The sequence below is a fragment of the Hippoglossus hippoglossus genome, chromosome 15 (genome assembly GCF_009819705.1).
Source record: "Hippoglossus hippoglossus isolate fHipHip1 chromosome 15, fHipHip1.pri, whole genome shotgun sequence".
NCBI classification, from domain to species: Eukaryota; Metazoa; Chordata; class Actinopteri; order Pleuronectiformes; family Pleuronectidae; genus Hippoglossus; species Hippoglossus hippoglossus.
Window position 1 is genome coordinate 14,048,862 of NC_047165.1, and position 16,100 is coordinate 14,064,961.

The 16,100-nt window shown below is 41.3% G+C and overlaps 2 protein-coding genes across 9 annotated transcripts in view; both read left to right on the forward strand.

The window, feature by feature from the left end:
• fam135a (family with sequence similarity 135 member A) overlaps positions 1-13,349 on the forward strand; it is a 26,324-nt gene extending 12,975 nt beyond the window's left edge. For 7 of the 8 annotated variants that reach the window (XM_034607868.1, XM_034607866.1, XM_034607867.1 and 4 more), the window contains 4 exons: positions 228-379; positions 482-592; positions 705-818; positions 1,945-3,201. In XM_034607868.1, coding sequence (XP_034463759.1) covers positions 228-379; positions 482-592; positions 705-818; positions 1,945-2,150 — 583 coding nt within the window. In that variant the 3' untranslated portion in view covers positions 2,151-3,201. Of the gene's footprint in view, positions 1-227; positions 380-481; positions 593-704; positions 881-1,944; positions 3,202-9,287; positions 9,293-13,338 lie in introns of those variants that run through there. The other variant, XM_034607873.1, reaches the window with a different exon arrangement.
• Positions 4,684-16,073, forward strand: zgc:172136 (uncharacterized protein LOC566376 homolog). The gene is made up of 14 exons (XM_034607885.1): positions 4,684-4,846; positions 7,726-7,919; positions 8,067-8,157; positions 9,542-9,621; positions 9,808-9,884; positions 10,062-10,257; positions 10,412-10,567; positions 11,057-11,122; positions 12,986-13,054; positions 13,164-13,338; positions 13,514-13,798; positions 14,288-14,425; positions 14,571-14,641; positions 14,735-16,073. Exons 2-14 carry the CDS (start codon positions 7,842-7,844, stop codon positions 15,023-15,025), a joined length of 1,773 nt encoding a protein of 590 aa, XP_034463776.1. The 5' UTR covers positions 4,684-4,846; positions 7,726-7,841; the 3' UTR covers positions 15,026-16,073.
• The last annotated feature ends 27 nt before the right edge of the window (positions 16,074-16,100 follow it).

Genomic DNA, 16,100 nt, shown 5'->3' on the forward strand with positions numbered 1-16,100 from the left:
TGGTGCAGTAACGCACCGCAGTAATCTGTGGGATGAAGTACAATGTTCATATTGTGGACATACTTGAGTTTATAACGGTCTCATTCAGCATATGTAGAATTTTTATTTTTTTAAAGTCAGTAACTCTTACAGTTGTGTTTTGAATCATCCAAATTGCTAGACACATAAGACATGTAAATTGAAAAGAGCATGAATCCCACTTTAGCCGTTTTATTCTTCATTTGCAGCTTCGTGGGTCATTCTTTGGGGAACCTCATCGTTCGCTCAGTGCTGGGCAGACCCAGGTTTAAATGTTACCTGAGCAGGCTGCACACTTTCCTCTCCCTGTCTGGACCTCACCTGGGCACACTGTACAACAGCTCTGCTCTGGTCAACACAGGTAGGTGTCAGTGATACTGTCCATGGTTGTATTGTCTCTCTCTCTCTGTCTTCTGTCCCAGAGGTGGATCATGTTACATTAACAGCTAAACTTTGTTTTTAGGCCTCTGGTTCATGCAGAAGTGGAAAAAGTCGGGGTCGCTCCTTCAGCTGACGTGCCGTGATCACTCTGATCCTCGCCAAACGTTCCTTTACAAGCTCAGCAAAAAATCTGGTTAGCTTTGCATATTCCTTTTTTTCTTTCTTCAACCAAAGACTGTTTAAGAGGCTGTGTATGTGGAGTATTAGATTGTAGAGATAACGTTTCTGTTGATCTGCTGTTTCAGGTCTGCAATTTTTCAAGAATGTGGTACTGGTGGGTTCACTGCAGGATCGTTATGTCCCGTACCATTCTGCTCGAATTGAAATGTGCAAAACGGCATTAAAGGACAAACAAACAGGTGAGTTGAAGAAAGATCCTTTGTGGAGCACACTGATGTAACAATTTGTCAGGAAGAAATGTGTTGCTCAAATTCTAAGTTGGAGACAAACAAACACCAAAGCCATCTTCAAACCAAACCTGAGTTTGCCTTTCACATATGAAGAATGCAGCAGGAGATTATCCGAGTCAGACATTTTCACAACAGGAAAATGTCCAGAACATTCAGGCGAGGGTTGGCGCATGCAGAAGGTAGAACATGACTGTTATCTGTTGCAGGAAGCAAGTGTTTTAATCACCAAAAGCTCTTGAATCTTGTTTTCTATCCAACTTGACATCTTCTACATGTGTGGCAGCTCTCTCATATTTGTAGATATTTGTATTCTTTTTTTTGTTGTTGATCAGATTTGCGTTCATTGCGTGTTAGAAATGTTATCAACACACCTACTCGTTTTTTTCCAGACAATTTCCTGCCGTATTCACATATGGTCTCGTTCTGACATTCTCCGGACATTTTACTAGGGGGCTGGCAGGAAAAGTTCTGGAAAATGTCCGGAGCAACTGACTCCGACAATTTAGTTCTGATAAACAGCTCCTTTGGAAAAACTAAGGATAATTGCCAGACTACAGTGCATGTATGAAAGCAGCTCAAAGCGCAGTTGGACTGTTTGTCATATATTAGGGCTGTTGCTTACTTACAGTGTCCAATGCAGTTTAATAATTCAGACGGTTACTCTATAGCTGCTTTCAGACATGCACTGAACTCCGCAGATCCTCTTTACTTTCTCCGGAGGAGGTGCATGTGTGAACGCAAATGTCCGATTGAGAGGCTCTGAAGTTTCTGCTGACTTTCTCCGCCTGGCCTCCTAGTATAAAGTCTCAGTCTCGCCTGAATAATGCAGCGGATTTGTTGCTGTTGTGAACATGCCTTTGTGTTGTGCATGTGTGAAAGGCGATCTGCAGGTAAACTCCGTAGCCAATTCTCCGGATTTTACCATTAGGTTATGTCTGAAAACGGCCTAATTCTGTATTTATACTAAATCTCATATCACTATACAGCTCAACCCTTTGGAGCTTGTATTGATCCAAGACAATCAAATGAATCAAACGTTGCCCTGTTCTGCCTCTTTCTCTCTCGTCTGCACCAGGTCCTGTGTACGCTGAGATGATAGAGAACCTGCTGCTTCCAGTGCTTCAGAGCAGAGACTGTAATCTAGTGCGGTTTGATGTTATTCACGCCCTGCCCAACACGGCCAACTCCCTTATTGGTCGGGCCGCCCATATTGCCGTACTTGATTCGGAGATCTTCCTGGAGAAGTTCTTTCTCGTTGCTGGCCTCAAGTTCTTTCAGTAGATCCGCGGCAAAATCAAACACACGGCTGGAGGAGAGGAATGTGCAGCTAATACCTCACTGCATCTAAACATCATTCTGTTCATGGTATCTGGATTATCTCTTGGTTTTTAAAAACATACAATTACTTTTCAAAGACATGAGAGCAAAATCACAATTTGACTAATTTCCTGTTTATAGTGGAATCACAGTGGATTTTTATTTTTCTACTGCCATTTTTTAAAACATTGTCTTGTTTTTTTGTGTTTGGGAAATCCTGCCCCTCATCATGTGCTATACTTTCTGTGTTATTTATGTTATATTTTTATTTTTAATAATTTTTCTCCAAGTTATTAAATTAATTTTAGATGCTGAACGTATGGATGGAAATTTAGCTGCTACAAAAATGGAATGGCTGTTTTGGTGAGCTGGCCCATATCAAGTCTGCAAATACTGTCCTCACCATTGCACCACGTCTTTTCCACCAATTATAAGAGACACTGCATTGATTTGCACCACAACTACATTTTAAAAGCTTTTGTACTGAAAATGGTCATTTGTACAAGTTACTTTTTTATCAACGATTTTCACAATTTATCATTTTTAAGGCAAAGAATGCATTTGAAAGAGAATTGTTGCTCCGACTCTGCAGCTTTGGGTTTGGTCTTAATATTTTATGCTGCTCCTTGTCATTGCAGCATTCTGCACATGAAACCCAACCTGGTGTTGGGAGAATAAAGCTTTGCTACAACATAACATTTTACTACAGAGGTTTTAAGCAAAATTCAGCAAAAGCACAGGTTAGTAATATGAACTTGTTTTATCGAAAGTATTTGGTTGGTATTGTGATTATATATGTGTTTAACTGGAAAGTATTGCTTGGAAATTTAAAAAGTGTTTCCTGGACAGTTGTTTATATATCATCGTACTCTACCATTAAATATGCATATTCTTCAGTTGGTTATATGATCTTTCTTTCCAGAGTTATGTCTCTCCTGATGTAAGAGGGTTTATTTAGATTTTCTTTTTCTTGAGCATTGTAAATACGTTTAAAGATTAAAGAAAAATATGTTTAAAGATTATTTTAGTCTAGTTTTGAATTAAATTTGTCAAGTTTTAGTTTTTGATCAAATTGCCCTGCAGAGGGCAGTGCTAGAAGCCTTGAAACAGAAACATCCCTGGATTTTCTCCTTTTGTACAGATCCCTGCCAGAATGTATTGGGTTCGTTCTGTGCCCATGTCCCATCCTTCCAAGTTTTGAGTAAATCTGTTCAGTACCTCTTATTTATCTTTGCATAAATCTGCTGTCAAACAAATGGACGAACAGGGGTGGAAACGTAACCTCCTTGGTGGAGGTAACCAGGTGTCAATCGACCGCTGTCTCTTTCAACAAAAGAACCACAGGGGAGTCAATGGAGCCTGAAGACTCCCTGCTTTGGGACATCCCCCTCACCCTGCATCTACTTGAGCTTTAAAAACTTTTCTCTGCTCCTCATTTTAATACACCAAACATTAGACCTCCCAGTGAAGTGTGCTTAGCAAAAATTGTATTTATTTTTTTAGCATCTCTGGTGATATGGGGGGTAAGGTTGCTCCTGCTGACCTGCGCTAACCAGGATTTCCTCTTCAGCGTCTCCACACAGCAAATCAAACCATGATGAAGACTATGCGAAGGAAAACACAGGGGACAAAGAATGCAGACATCCTTTTCATGTTTCTGAGATGTATTCATTGAACCCATGACAAACCTTTCATCGTTTACATTCACATTTGTCATCAAGGTGACTCAACTCACCTGGAATTAAATACATTTGAAAAATTCAAATAAATCTGATCTGAATTTTTCCCTTCTCCGAGGGCAACAAACAATAACAATGAAATATGTGAACGAGGTGTGTAACGATAGCCATTATCCTCAAATGGTAATTAAATATGTACAAGATTTCCCAACCACCTCTTTAAAGTAGTAGTTCCCAAGTCAACGCTGCTAACCAAGGGTGACCAGGCTTTTGCATTAAGGGCCCCGAGGCTCTGAAACTCCTCGCTTGAACAGATTAGACTTGATTTAATTGTAATAAACGGATGATGTTGGTTTTTGATATTATTTTCTTATTTTTGCTCTGTTTTCTTCACATGCATTTAGTTAAATACTTTGCAAACTTTTTTAGATAAATGTTAGACTTATTTATTATTATTATTTATTATTTATTATTATTTACTTGGACGTAGACCCGCCCACATCCTGCCTCTGATTGGCTCGTACACTCTCTGCTCTCAGCCCATCCTCATATTTTGAGCACAAGATCGCTCCACCAACCCCAAAATATCAGGGGGTAAATCTATGAGATATTGGATTATATCGAAATATTATTTCTATACCCCTTGGTCGATTAAGAACATTTTTGTATTACTTATTTATCAACTAGACAACAAGTCAAATAACCACTGTCGAGAACGTGAAAGTTCTACGACGAGTTTTAGCAGGAATTCAAAAGAGCACCCCTACAACTGTGTCACATGGTACGACCCACTCGTTAGCGCTTCACGGTGGCTGCAGAAGTTTCAATAAGCGATGGGGAGGAAGAGGAGGAGGGAGAAGCTGCTGTTAACGTCTCCGCTGTCATGGTGTATCCTGGTGGGTAAAAGTACACTGTGTGAGGAAGGAGCTTTAAGAACACCTGCGACCGAAGTGTGAACACCTCACCTGCTGAAATATGATGGTGAGTAACTTCCGCCTTCTACAGAGCTAAAGAGCAGCTAAGTTATTGATGCACTTGTTGCGTCAGGTTGACATCACGTCCAAACTCACACACACGCTTTTCCCCTTAAAGTGTTTTAACGTCACCAGGACTGGGGGGGATAAACAGCAGCGTGAAGTATATTTAACTTTATTTAACTTTCTGTTATTTCTCTCTTAAATGTACGCAATTCACTTGGTGCACGGAAAGTGACAGAAGAAGCGGCAACGTTAAACAGCCTTAACGTGTAAATCGAGGTAGAAGATAAGGAGCTGTACAAATGGAGGTTTAAACCCATTCTTCTGTCCTTCAGTGCTACACCAGGGAGACGTGTTTTCATTCTCGCCTCACAGGAATCACTGAACCCTGATGTAAATGCCCACCAGTGCTCTGAGACCTGTAGAAATGCTGTGCCCCCCCCCCCCCCCCCCCAAGAACCGAAAGGCTGACTATTGTTTCCAAGTGGGATGAGTGCATCTTCTATAGTCTTCTGTTAATTCAGACAAACAGCCTCTCATCTCACTCCCTCTCGGGTTAAAGTTGGGTTAAAGTTGAGCGGTGAGGATCCCCCGGCTCTTCGCCGAGCTCGCCCGGTGCAGAGGGGATATGTTGTTTTCCTCTTGTTTTCCCAGCAGTGTGCTCAGAACCGGGGATTATTACAGTCTTGCAGGGGAATTATGGGATACAGATGGCTGCTCTCATGTGATGCCAGGTTTCCCCCTGGTCAGCATCAAGGGGGTGGGGGGGGGGGGGATGTCTGCAGACGTCAGCCCGGCTCTGTGCGGGCTGATAGTGGACTTGTGTTGCAGGTGGGACTCAGTTAACCCCCCCCTGTGGTTTAGAAAGATGCTTTTTACTCTGCATTCGTGGCTGAGTAAGGTTGGTTTGGATTCACTGTGTTTATTAGTAGCTCAGTACTTTTTAATGTTTGATTGCCAGGTGCATTTCGTTTGAGTACAACATCAACGTTTACTTCTACTGCTTATTCTTTAAAGTAAAACATCTTTTAACATCTTCTAGTTTGAATTTGAATGTCATAACTCACTGTATCAATTGTCTACTGTATTTTGTTCAGTATAAAAAGTTTAGATGTGCATGTAAAAACAAACTAAGAAAACCCAAACACACCCTGAAGACTAAGACAGCTTTTATATTGTTAAGGCATTTTGTTGTTGCCTTAACAATCGTCTCTATTTGTCTTTGAGATGAATTGCTCATGAATTGCTCACAAATGTCTACGCACAATTCTTCCCATGTGGTGTATTACTATTTGCACACATTCTATGGTGATGTTTCAGTGAGTGTATAGTCTGTAAATGCAGCAGTATTGTATTATCTTAGCAGTACAACTCATGTTATAGACTTAGCTTACAGTACCAGAGTATAAAGCGACAACGCTCTCAGTATGGGTTTGAATTATATTGAAGAGGAACTCCAAGTCTAACAAAAGTTGATAATGATCTAAAAGAGTTTATAGGAATTGTCTATATGTGAGAGTGTTAAGAACACTTGAACTTTTGCACCATCTACGACAGCGTCAGAGTAAACGTACAACTGAGTCTCAAACAAATCAGGTGTTCCAGTCACTGGAATTTCAGGTTTATTTTGTCCGTTTGCGCTGACACCTAAATGTAAGTGAGGCTGTGTTTGAACATGCCCTTAAATCATATTTGGTATGTCAAATGTTTTGGCCTCAGAGTCAAGAACATTCCCTTTTGTCGTTCCCATAATGCTTTGTACACTGGAAAATGGGTTTATATGTTTTTATATTCTCATTGACAGTGAGACCTGTTTGCATCTGGTGCTTTTAAACATATGTAAACGTCTTTTCCCCCCCAATGAGAATACCCCCCTCCCCAAGAGTTAAAAAGAAAAACCAGCAGAAACTTTGTTTCTCCGAGGACCATTTAACATGCTTTCTTATCTAAATTAAAACCAGTGTTTTACTTTTTGAGGAGACTGACAGAGAAGAACAGCCTGTTTCTTTATTTTGTCCCTTGTATTCTTTTCTTTCTTTCTTTCTTTCTTCCCTCTGGTTATCATCCTGGCGGGATTTAAGGGATTTAGAGTCGGCGCACAGCAGTAATTAACCTGATTAATTGATTCTGAGACGTTAATCAGATGAGCCTCGCACCAGTTGGGGCCTCAGGTCAGCACAGTGGGGCAAGTTTTAGGTGATCCTTGGTCCTTGCGCCCCCCCCCTTCGCCATGGCCATTTGTTGGAGTATATTTAGCAGTATGAATGTGTTTGAACTCAGTTCCCCTTTTATTATTGTGTTGTGATTGATCCTGTTAGAATAGGTGAATAAGTTTGCACCAGGATCATCTGATTGATTAAGTTATTGGCTGTTGTTAGGATTACAGTATGGTAAGCTCATTTAGCTATTTCATCATTTTTAATTTAGACACTGTTTTAGTTTTTGCTAATGATCTGGGACAAGGTGTTTTATTTGGATTAATGTATTTTGGTTATTTATTTTTTTCTTATTTTGGATTATCCCTCTGGAGGATAATCGTGATGGCAAACACTTGGCCTCTAACCCCTCCGCAGGGACGGCCGGTGTTGAGTTAATCTTGGTTTTGGGCTTATGGGACGTATCTCTGTACTTACGTCTGGGTAGGGGATTGTTTTTGCTGTGCCAGTATGTCAATGCAATATTAATACAAGCTGTATTCTGCAGAGTGGATGCTCTGAGACGTTCTAATTTGTTGAGTTCTCTTCAGTTGGATTCAGATCTTACACATGAGCTGATCATCTGTTTTGAATTCCACTCTGCTGTCATCCTCATTCTCTTTAATTGAATCATGGTTTCTATTACTTTACTTATCTCACTCTGATGTCATCTCTTTTTTTTTTCCAGATGCAATATGGACAAGCTGCCTTGGAACAGATAAAAAGAGAAGGATAGAGAGAAGCAAGAGAAGATCGAAGCAGTGAAATAGCGAGAGTCTTTATCACAGACGTACAGAAGACATCATGTCTGCCTCGATAAAGCAGGAGAGAACCATTTGTGTTCTCCTCCCCAATAAAGAACAGCTGGACATCCCTGTCAGGGTGAGTGTTTTAATATGTCTCTAGCTGTTCTCCTGACCCCAAGAGTCCAAGTTCTGTTTATCACTGCAATGTTTTGGCTGCACCACATAGTTTTTTGGTGAATACATAGTGGCTAAATACTTGTTTTTGTCTTTTCTCCTGCTCCAGCCAAAGTCCACAGGGCAGGATGTTTTCAATCGTGTGACAGAGCTTCTCGGAGTCAAAGAGCTGTACTTCTTTGGCCTCACAGTGGTGAAGGGTAGGTGCCCTCCTCATTTATCCCCTCAACCTGAACCGACTGTTCACACTCGAGTACACAGCAGTGTTGTCAGAAGGCTTAAACTTGTGACCATACACACAGTGGCCATGAGTCTAAAAATGTCTTGAATTCTGTTTTACCAGTCAAAGCCCTCGGAGAGTATTGAATTCAGATTGGATGGTCAGATTGGTCTGTTGAGTCTGGTTAAGTTTAAGCGTTAAGCTAATGCCTTTCTAGCCAGCCTGCTAGCTAGTTTATGAACATGGGGATATGCAGTACTCGTGGTGGTTAACACCAGTGGCTGGAAGTGCTTGTTTATAGCTGTAGACTCCCTGCATACAATGGGAAGTTTTGTGGATCAGTTCATGCAGTTATAATTTTGTAGTCAAAACTCAGTCAAGTTGCAAACAAGAGCATCCTGTTTGGATTATGACAACAATTTGCAGCAGGGCTCGGCTCGGTGCCACTTGTGCAAATGTTTTTTCTGTCAACGGACTTTCACCACACCAAAAAAAAATGATTCTACCTCCCCAGTCTGCATAATTAAACAGTGTAATCCACTTACTTTCTGTTTCTTTGTGTCCCTGTTCTCTTTCCCCTTACAAATACACCAAAATGCCTCGGTAATCTTACGTGGCTCACCGCTTGAACAAGCAGCCTTTTGTTTTTGTGGTGTTGTTTCAGCGATCACTTAGGCCTGGATTCCTGCAATATTAACTTCATTAAGCCTGGAATGCACCCTTGCATTCCTCCTCTTCACTGAGGGGAGGGATGGATTGATGATGGGAAGAGGGAGGAGGGTGGGGTGAAGAGATATTCGTCATGACGGGGGCCGCCTCTTACTCAAAGTCTTACTCAATGGCCTGAATGAAGGATGAGAGGTGAAGGAGCTGGAGTGAGTCAGAGTGGGAATGAGACGAGCTGAAAGGACAGATGGATGATATGAAAGAACGGGTTGTGAAACAGCTCGGCCAGCACTAAGTTGAACAAAACAGATAAGGTGAAACAAACAGAAAACCTCCCTGTTATGACTCATTGGCCGGGAGTGACACGACATCCTCATTCTGAATCTGAACACAAGCTGCAGCTGCTCTTTAGTTTTTTGTTTTTTTTTAATCAAACAACATTAGCATTAGTTAAGTTCTGGGGATTTCGTGATAGGTAATGGTAAAGTAGCACGATTTGAGCTTTGATAGGTTTCATTAACATTAGCTCTGTTGTCATTAGCTTCCTCGTAGCCTCGTTCACAAACAGAAGAACAAGGGCTTTTTTCTTTTACCCTAATGACTCCCATTGTAGGGCACATTTTCCGCTTGGCTACATTATTGTTTTGTTTGCTTGCTCACTGTCTGTTTTTTGCCTGTCTCCTTCTCCTTCATTGCAGACAATGAGCACATATTTGTAGATATGGAGGAGAAACTGACCAAGTACTTTTCCAAGGAATGGAGGCAAGATTCAGGAAAGGTAAGAGGGCCTTTTGTGCAGGGTTGCAAATTGTGATTGTGTGAATCAGAAGCCTTTTGTTGTGAGCTGCTAGTTAAGCGGGAGGCGCAGTTCAGTGGCCTACATGCCCCGACTCTTCATTTAGCATGACAAAAAGATGTTAACACACACACAGGCCGACTCTGACACGTCTCTTTCTACATACAGGCACTTCAGAAGAGACCTTTGCCTCTCGTACTCTTCCTCAAAGTGCAGTACTACGTGGAGAATGGTAGACTCATTTGGTATGTCCCTCTATATTTGTTCTATATAACATCTCCCTCACCACTGCACAAGCTTTCTTTTTTATTTTATTGCTTGTGAACTTGGTGTTTATACTTCATCCATCTTCGTCCTCCTTTCTGACATCTCTACCTTCTTCTACCTTTTTTTTTTTTTTTTTTTTTATTGTGCGGTACCAGTGAACGGAAGGCACGACATCTATACTACTCCGACTTGCGTGAGCGAATGCTTCGCTCTGAATGTCGTCAGCAGGAGGAGGTTTACTTCCAGCTGGCAGGTTACGCCTTGCAGGCTGACCTCGGCGACCACCCGCTGCCCAAAGAGTATGGAGAGATCAACCCGTACTTTGAACTCAAGGATTACTTTCCCCCGTGGGTAGGTGTTATTATGGAGCAGCAGAAATTGAGAACACTTTGAATCTAATGTGTTTAAAATTTGCATATATTTGTCTGTAAAAGATTTAAATATTTTATATTTTGAGGTTGTGGTGATCTCTGTGCATTGCATGTCTCTCTTCTTCTGTCTGTAGATTGTAGCTAAGCGTGGGGTGAACTACCTCCTCTGCCATGGGCCCAAAGTGCACCAGGAGCTGTGGGGCATGTCTGCCCGTGACGCCATCCTGCTCTTCATCCGGGAGTCGTGTCGACTGGAGGATGTACCTGTCACATTTTACAGGCTGCAAAAGGTCGTGAGCCAGTTTAGTATTTCAGTGTCATGAAAATGAGATTTTAGGGTGGGTTTATTTATACAGTTGATTTATATAATTCAAATAACAAATAATGGTTCTTGAGCCTAGCGGGCGATGGAATGTGTTTTTAATCTAAAGCTATTCCAGGAATATTTCTTCTCTGACTGCAATACTCTCTTTTCCAACACAAACACAGTTAGTCTGGCTTCATTTGAGCTACGCTGCACAAATAACAATGGGGGCAGTTACGTAACCCTCCATCTATTTCAGTTTATTATCCTCCCCATTTCAAACTCGCTCATCTACTGAGTGATATTTTGAGGGTTGGCCCAACCATTGCGTAATGTGTTGACGCTCAAAAATTTGTTAGCAGCGGCCTTGTGTGTTTTCTAGTGAACCGGGAGGGAGGGAGGCTTAACTGTGAAATAGCAGTCTTATCTGAGCCCCTCAGATGCCTCTCTGACATCTCATCATTCATTTGTCCAGGATAAAAAGGAGGAGAGAGGAACGGCGTTGCTCGGTCTGACCCTACGAGGAATGCAGGTTTATCAGGTGCGTGCATGTGTGAGTGCGTTATTAATGCATAGTAGGTATGTCAACACTCGGGTTCACAAGAGTGAATCTGCGTTCGCTCAAACATTCAGCCTTTGTATTTATAGTCCTGTAAAACCTCTGACTAGACGTGTGAGGAATGTGTGGGATTGCCACCAACGGCAGTGCATGAGGAGATAGGAGTCATCTGCCATGCGCTCCGTTGTTTGATCTGTCCATCAGGGGCCATCTGGGGTGGATTAGGACTCGAGGCCTGGCTGATTAAAGAGCCAACAGACCGTGAGATACCTTGAGAAGCCCTTAGTCTCTTTGCCAAGACCAGATGGATCCTTTGAACAGAAGGACGTTTGATTGTTGATCAATAATTTTAAATTACACTCGCATGGATATGTTTTGGCACACTTGTTCAAAGTATCTGTTACTGTGAGTAGTTGCGTGAGTAGAACTTGACCTGATCTTCCAAAGGAGCAAAGTTAATGTTGAAACATTGTTATGTTCAATACGAATTCAATATTTTAATATTCAATATTTTAAGCAAAGATTAGTGTATTATTTTTGTTTTATACAACGTTAGATAGAAAATAGCAGCATGCAAGTGTGTAGGCACTTCAAGAGCTTTGAGCTCTCGGATTTTTTAAGTCTCATAGCTTAATTCTTTCTTTAGGTGTATGGCTACTTCACCATTATCATTAGGAAAGGCCAAGTGATGTAAATTTCAAAGCATTATAATCTATGACTCAAACCGCGTCCCAGCAGCCATGAGCTCCTTGTGCGGCAGCCTTGTACTGTGAACATTGCATCAATCTATTCCCACAAAGCAGGAGAAGGCTGTAATAAGACAGCAAAGTGTTTTCATGTAGCCCTTTACTTAGCTTGTCATGTATTTACAAAGTGGCAGTTCACAGGAACAGTGGAGGTCAAGTTGTAGACTGGAAGACTAAGCAAACTTTCTGCAACTTATGGTAGGATTGCTTGAGATGGAAATCAGAGCCCTCATTTGACTGCTAAATATCTTCAGGGAGGTTTAGCAGTGGTGGTGCCACACCTTCACAAATACTAACTTCATGGTAGATTCATAAGAAGAAAACATTTCCTGCATCTTCACCACAAAATTCTGTGTCGGAAGTCTGCATAACAAGTCATGTGTCCACAGGACTGAAGTTAAATGTTTTGGCCACAATGAGAACAAAGAAAGACCTGGATAATGTCACGAAAAGAACTGAAAGCATTGAGGTAGACTGATAATAGGACCATGCTTTGGGTTTATGTTGCAGCCAGTGGCACAAGGAGCATTTTCACTGCTAGAGAAGAATGGGATCAATTAAATAACAAATTCCCAAAGCAGACATTTCCAAAAAAAGCTGGAGATGAAAAGAAGATGGTTTCTACAACAGGATAATGTTCGTTAGACACAGTGGTTGAGGTCAAGAGACACGAGCTGGAGATTTTGCCATGGTCCTCAGAGTCCCCTGATCTGAATGATCAAAAATCTGTGGTCTGACCTCAAAACAGACGACCTAAAAATCCCACAGAAGTCATTTGAAAGGAAGACCGGGAGAAAATAGCTCTTAACTGCTACAAAAAGCGTTAACAAGCGAATAATAGTTGCCAAAGGGTTGTTGCGAAGTACTGAATGTGCAGTGTAGCCAAACTTTTGTTTCAGCCCCTTTTCCAAAAACAACAATAGAAGTTATCTTGCCTAAAGTATCAAAGACATCTTTCATCTTTTACTTAATTTCTTTTTGCATCAAGTTTTGCATGCCACTGTATATCCAGAAATCTGCTCTTCCTTTTTCCAAACACAGGCTCATAAGCACGAAAGCTATTTCTTATATATGTGTGTGTGTGTCTGTGTTTGTACAGGAGGTAAACAACACGCGACAGCAGCTGTACAACTTCCCCTGGTCAAACGTGGGACGTCTCACCTTTCTGGTATGCACACTGCTCATCTCCATTCGCTGTTAGGATTCGGTGGAGTCATTATAATTATTTAATGGGCATTAGCTCCGCACACCATGTATAATATGTTTGTTTCATTCAGGGTAAGAAATTCGAGATCCAGCCAGATGGCTTGCCATCAGCTCGGAAGCTGGTCTATTACACTGGGTCATCGTTCCGCTCTCGCCACCTCCTCCTGCACCTGAGCAGCAGCCATCGCCTCTACCTCAGCCTCCAGCCAGCGCTCAAACAATTACGCCATCTCCAGGAGAGCGAAGGTAAATACAAGGACACGATTAGTATCTGTGATCATTACAGTTTGGTGGGGAGTCCTCTTGTCCTCAATGAAAACATCAGTAACAACTGAGTTCAATGATTGGCCTCTCACACAAAAATCTAAAGTGTTCCTGATCAGTGTTACAGCTGTTGATCTTTTATTGTTTATTCTTTCAGAGAAAAAGCGTTACAGAGAATCGTACATCAGCGATGACCTGGACCTGGACCCCCCCGGCAGCGAAAGCAGCCCTGGTCTGTCTCGCCACTCGACCAGCAGCTCTGGGATCGAAGCTGACGCCCGCCAACACAGCATCTCCACGGAGCTGGCCTCTATGGAGGATGAGAGTCAGAGGCAAGGAGAGCAGTGCCTCAGCTCAGCAGCGAGCCGCAGCAGCTCCTGCACCTCCGGGTTTGACGCAGGCAGTAAGAGTCGAATAGAAGAGGACAGGTGGCAAGAAGAAGGTGAGAGGAGTTTACTCAAAAACATGGAAAATTCTATCTGTCTTTCTAGATATTGTTTTGAAGTTAACTGATAATTGATTTGTTGAATAAAATATTTTGGGATTTGATATGTATGGTTAACGTGTGCTTGGCAGCAGTATGACTTAAAGACACATGGTGGTAAATGAACTGATTGTAAAATACTGATCATTAAAATATGAATATTACTATTTTTATATTAATTATTAGGCCTCCATATGGAACTTTGGCTTTGTGTCATTTGTGCGTCATGGTAATATGTGCAAGTGTTTGCAGCACTCAACACACACCTGGGACTTTACATTCATCAGATTACATGCTATAGAAAACATGTGTCGTGTCGTTACTCCTCATCGGCTTCATAGCTCTCCTTGTGTTTAGTGGACAAAATTATTTTCTGTCCACTAAGCTATTAGATTTAATATATTTATATATATTATTTAATCAGATTTCCAACACTTTTCTCTTTAGGAATCAAGAGCAATGTTGAAAGTCCGAAGGAAGCTCTTGTAGATGATCCTGATGAGATGTTCCAGTTGGCGGATCTTCTTGAAGGAGTGTCGGTGGATTGTGCAGTCCCCTCAGTCCCCTCAGTCACACACGTATCCGGTATGAATCATCTGATTTTGATAAACATGATAATATATAAACAATATTTTACTTGTTCTCATCACAATCGTGACAACAAAAGTTTGTACTCACAAATTATGTTTGTTCTTTGTCAGAACTGACCTGTAAACTGTTGTGTCTACAGAAAACAAAGTGTCTCCCCCAGACTCTGATGAACATCTTGGGAAATTGCTCAATGTTGATCTGTTAAAACAGGTTGGTCGTACATATCTCCTTTCCTCTTCACTTCTGTTTTGATAACCTCGTATTTTATTTACGTTCTAACTTTACGTCTTATCTCTATTCAAGATGCTGAAATCTAAAGCACACGTGTGCGTGGATCGGCACAGCCACAGTCTCGATGACATCAGCCTCTTTCCACCTCCGACTCCCCTGGGGACGACGCTGCTGCCCGACTCCTCCCACAGCTACACCTTCGGGTTCCCGGAAATCTCTCCAAACCCAAAGACCCCTGTTGAACTCACTTTCTTCCCTCTCTTGCACTGCCAAGACAAACCCTTGTTCTATGGCCGCAGGTCTACCAACAGCCTTTCTCTGGACATGTTAGGCGATGAACAGTTCCTTGAATTCATACTTTGAATACCTGACGCCCATGAAAACGCCTTTTCTCTTCCTTCATTCCTGGTGCAACTGAACTCACAGGCTGCCAACGTGTGAATATGTATTTTCTGTGTGGTGGTGATGAAAATGAGGGTGTGCCTGAATTTCCAGAGACATTACTGAAGATGACGGGAACGCTCACTCCTCCTGGAAAAGTTCTGGATTAGACAACAGATCTAATCAAGCAATTTCAATATCCGTAAACCGAGCATATTTATTAATGTTGTATATTGTGTTCACACACTACTTGCACTATTTTATTATATTTCATCTTCTTAAAGCAAATGCATTTTAATCATTTTTTACTGTAACTTGTAAAGTTTACGCTGTCAAAAACTTGTGTAAGTTTGAGATTAGTGTTGAGGGTGTAAAGTTTTGAAATTTTAAGGCGATACATCTAAAATTTATAATTTGTTTATTTTAACGTTAACACCTAAACTTCATTGTTTCATCTGCAGGAGCCATGTGCTCCTATATTCCTTTATCCTATATTTTTTTAAACCATGTTTTACAATGTACTCTATTTTTGTATAGTGTGCTCTGTCATGCATTTCCTATTAGTCTCCCACAGCAATGTACCTGCTGGTGTGGAAAATTGATTGGAGCTCTTTACGGCTGGTAATGCATTCATCCAAAGCTTTCCTGTTTCCTATTCTCCTCCCGCTTTTCATAATTACTACAGAAAAGGATTTTTTGTAAAGCGCTATTTCTGCAAGCTGTCGGTGTGTAATGAATCTGCAGTATCTGTTGTGTTGTGTAAGCCACAGAACAAAGAGTCTTTCAGTCAGTTTTGTTTTGACATTATTTGGTGGACGATAATTGCAAAATAACTGGTGTCTTGAGCCAGTATGAGCTCACTGGAAAAGAATGTCAGCCCTTAAATACAGAGAGATCTTTCCTCGATGCCAATAATGAATGAATAACTGACAAGAGTTAAATCACAATACTGAACAATTACTTTTTTATCTAAAGCACTGTATTTTTTTTATCATAGTGAAAATAAATTCTTAATGCCACAAAATAAAAACCAGTTTGTTGTGATATTTATGCCGCT

Coding starts and splice junctions, on each gene's coding strand:
- zgc:172136 (XM_034607885.1), top strand. CDS start 7,842: ATGTCTGCCTCGATAAAGCAGGAGAGAACCATTTGTGTTCTCCTCCCC. Junction 10,258..10,411: donor AGGATTACTTTCCCCCGTGG/GTAGGTGTTATT, acceptor TTCTGTCTGTAG/ATTGTAGCTAAGCGTGGGGT. Junction 11,123..12,985: donor GAGGAATGCAGGTTTATCAG/GTGCGTGCATGT, acceptor GTGTTTGTACAG/GAGGTAAACAACACGCGACA.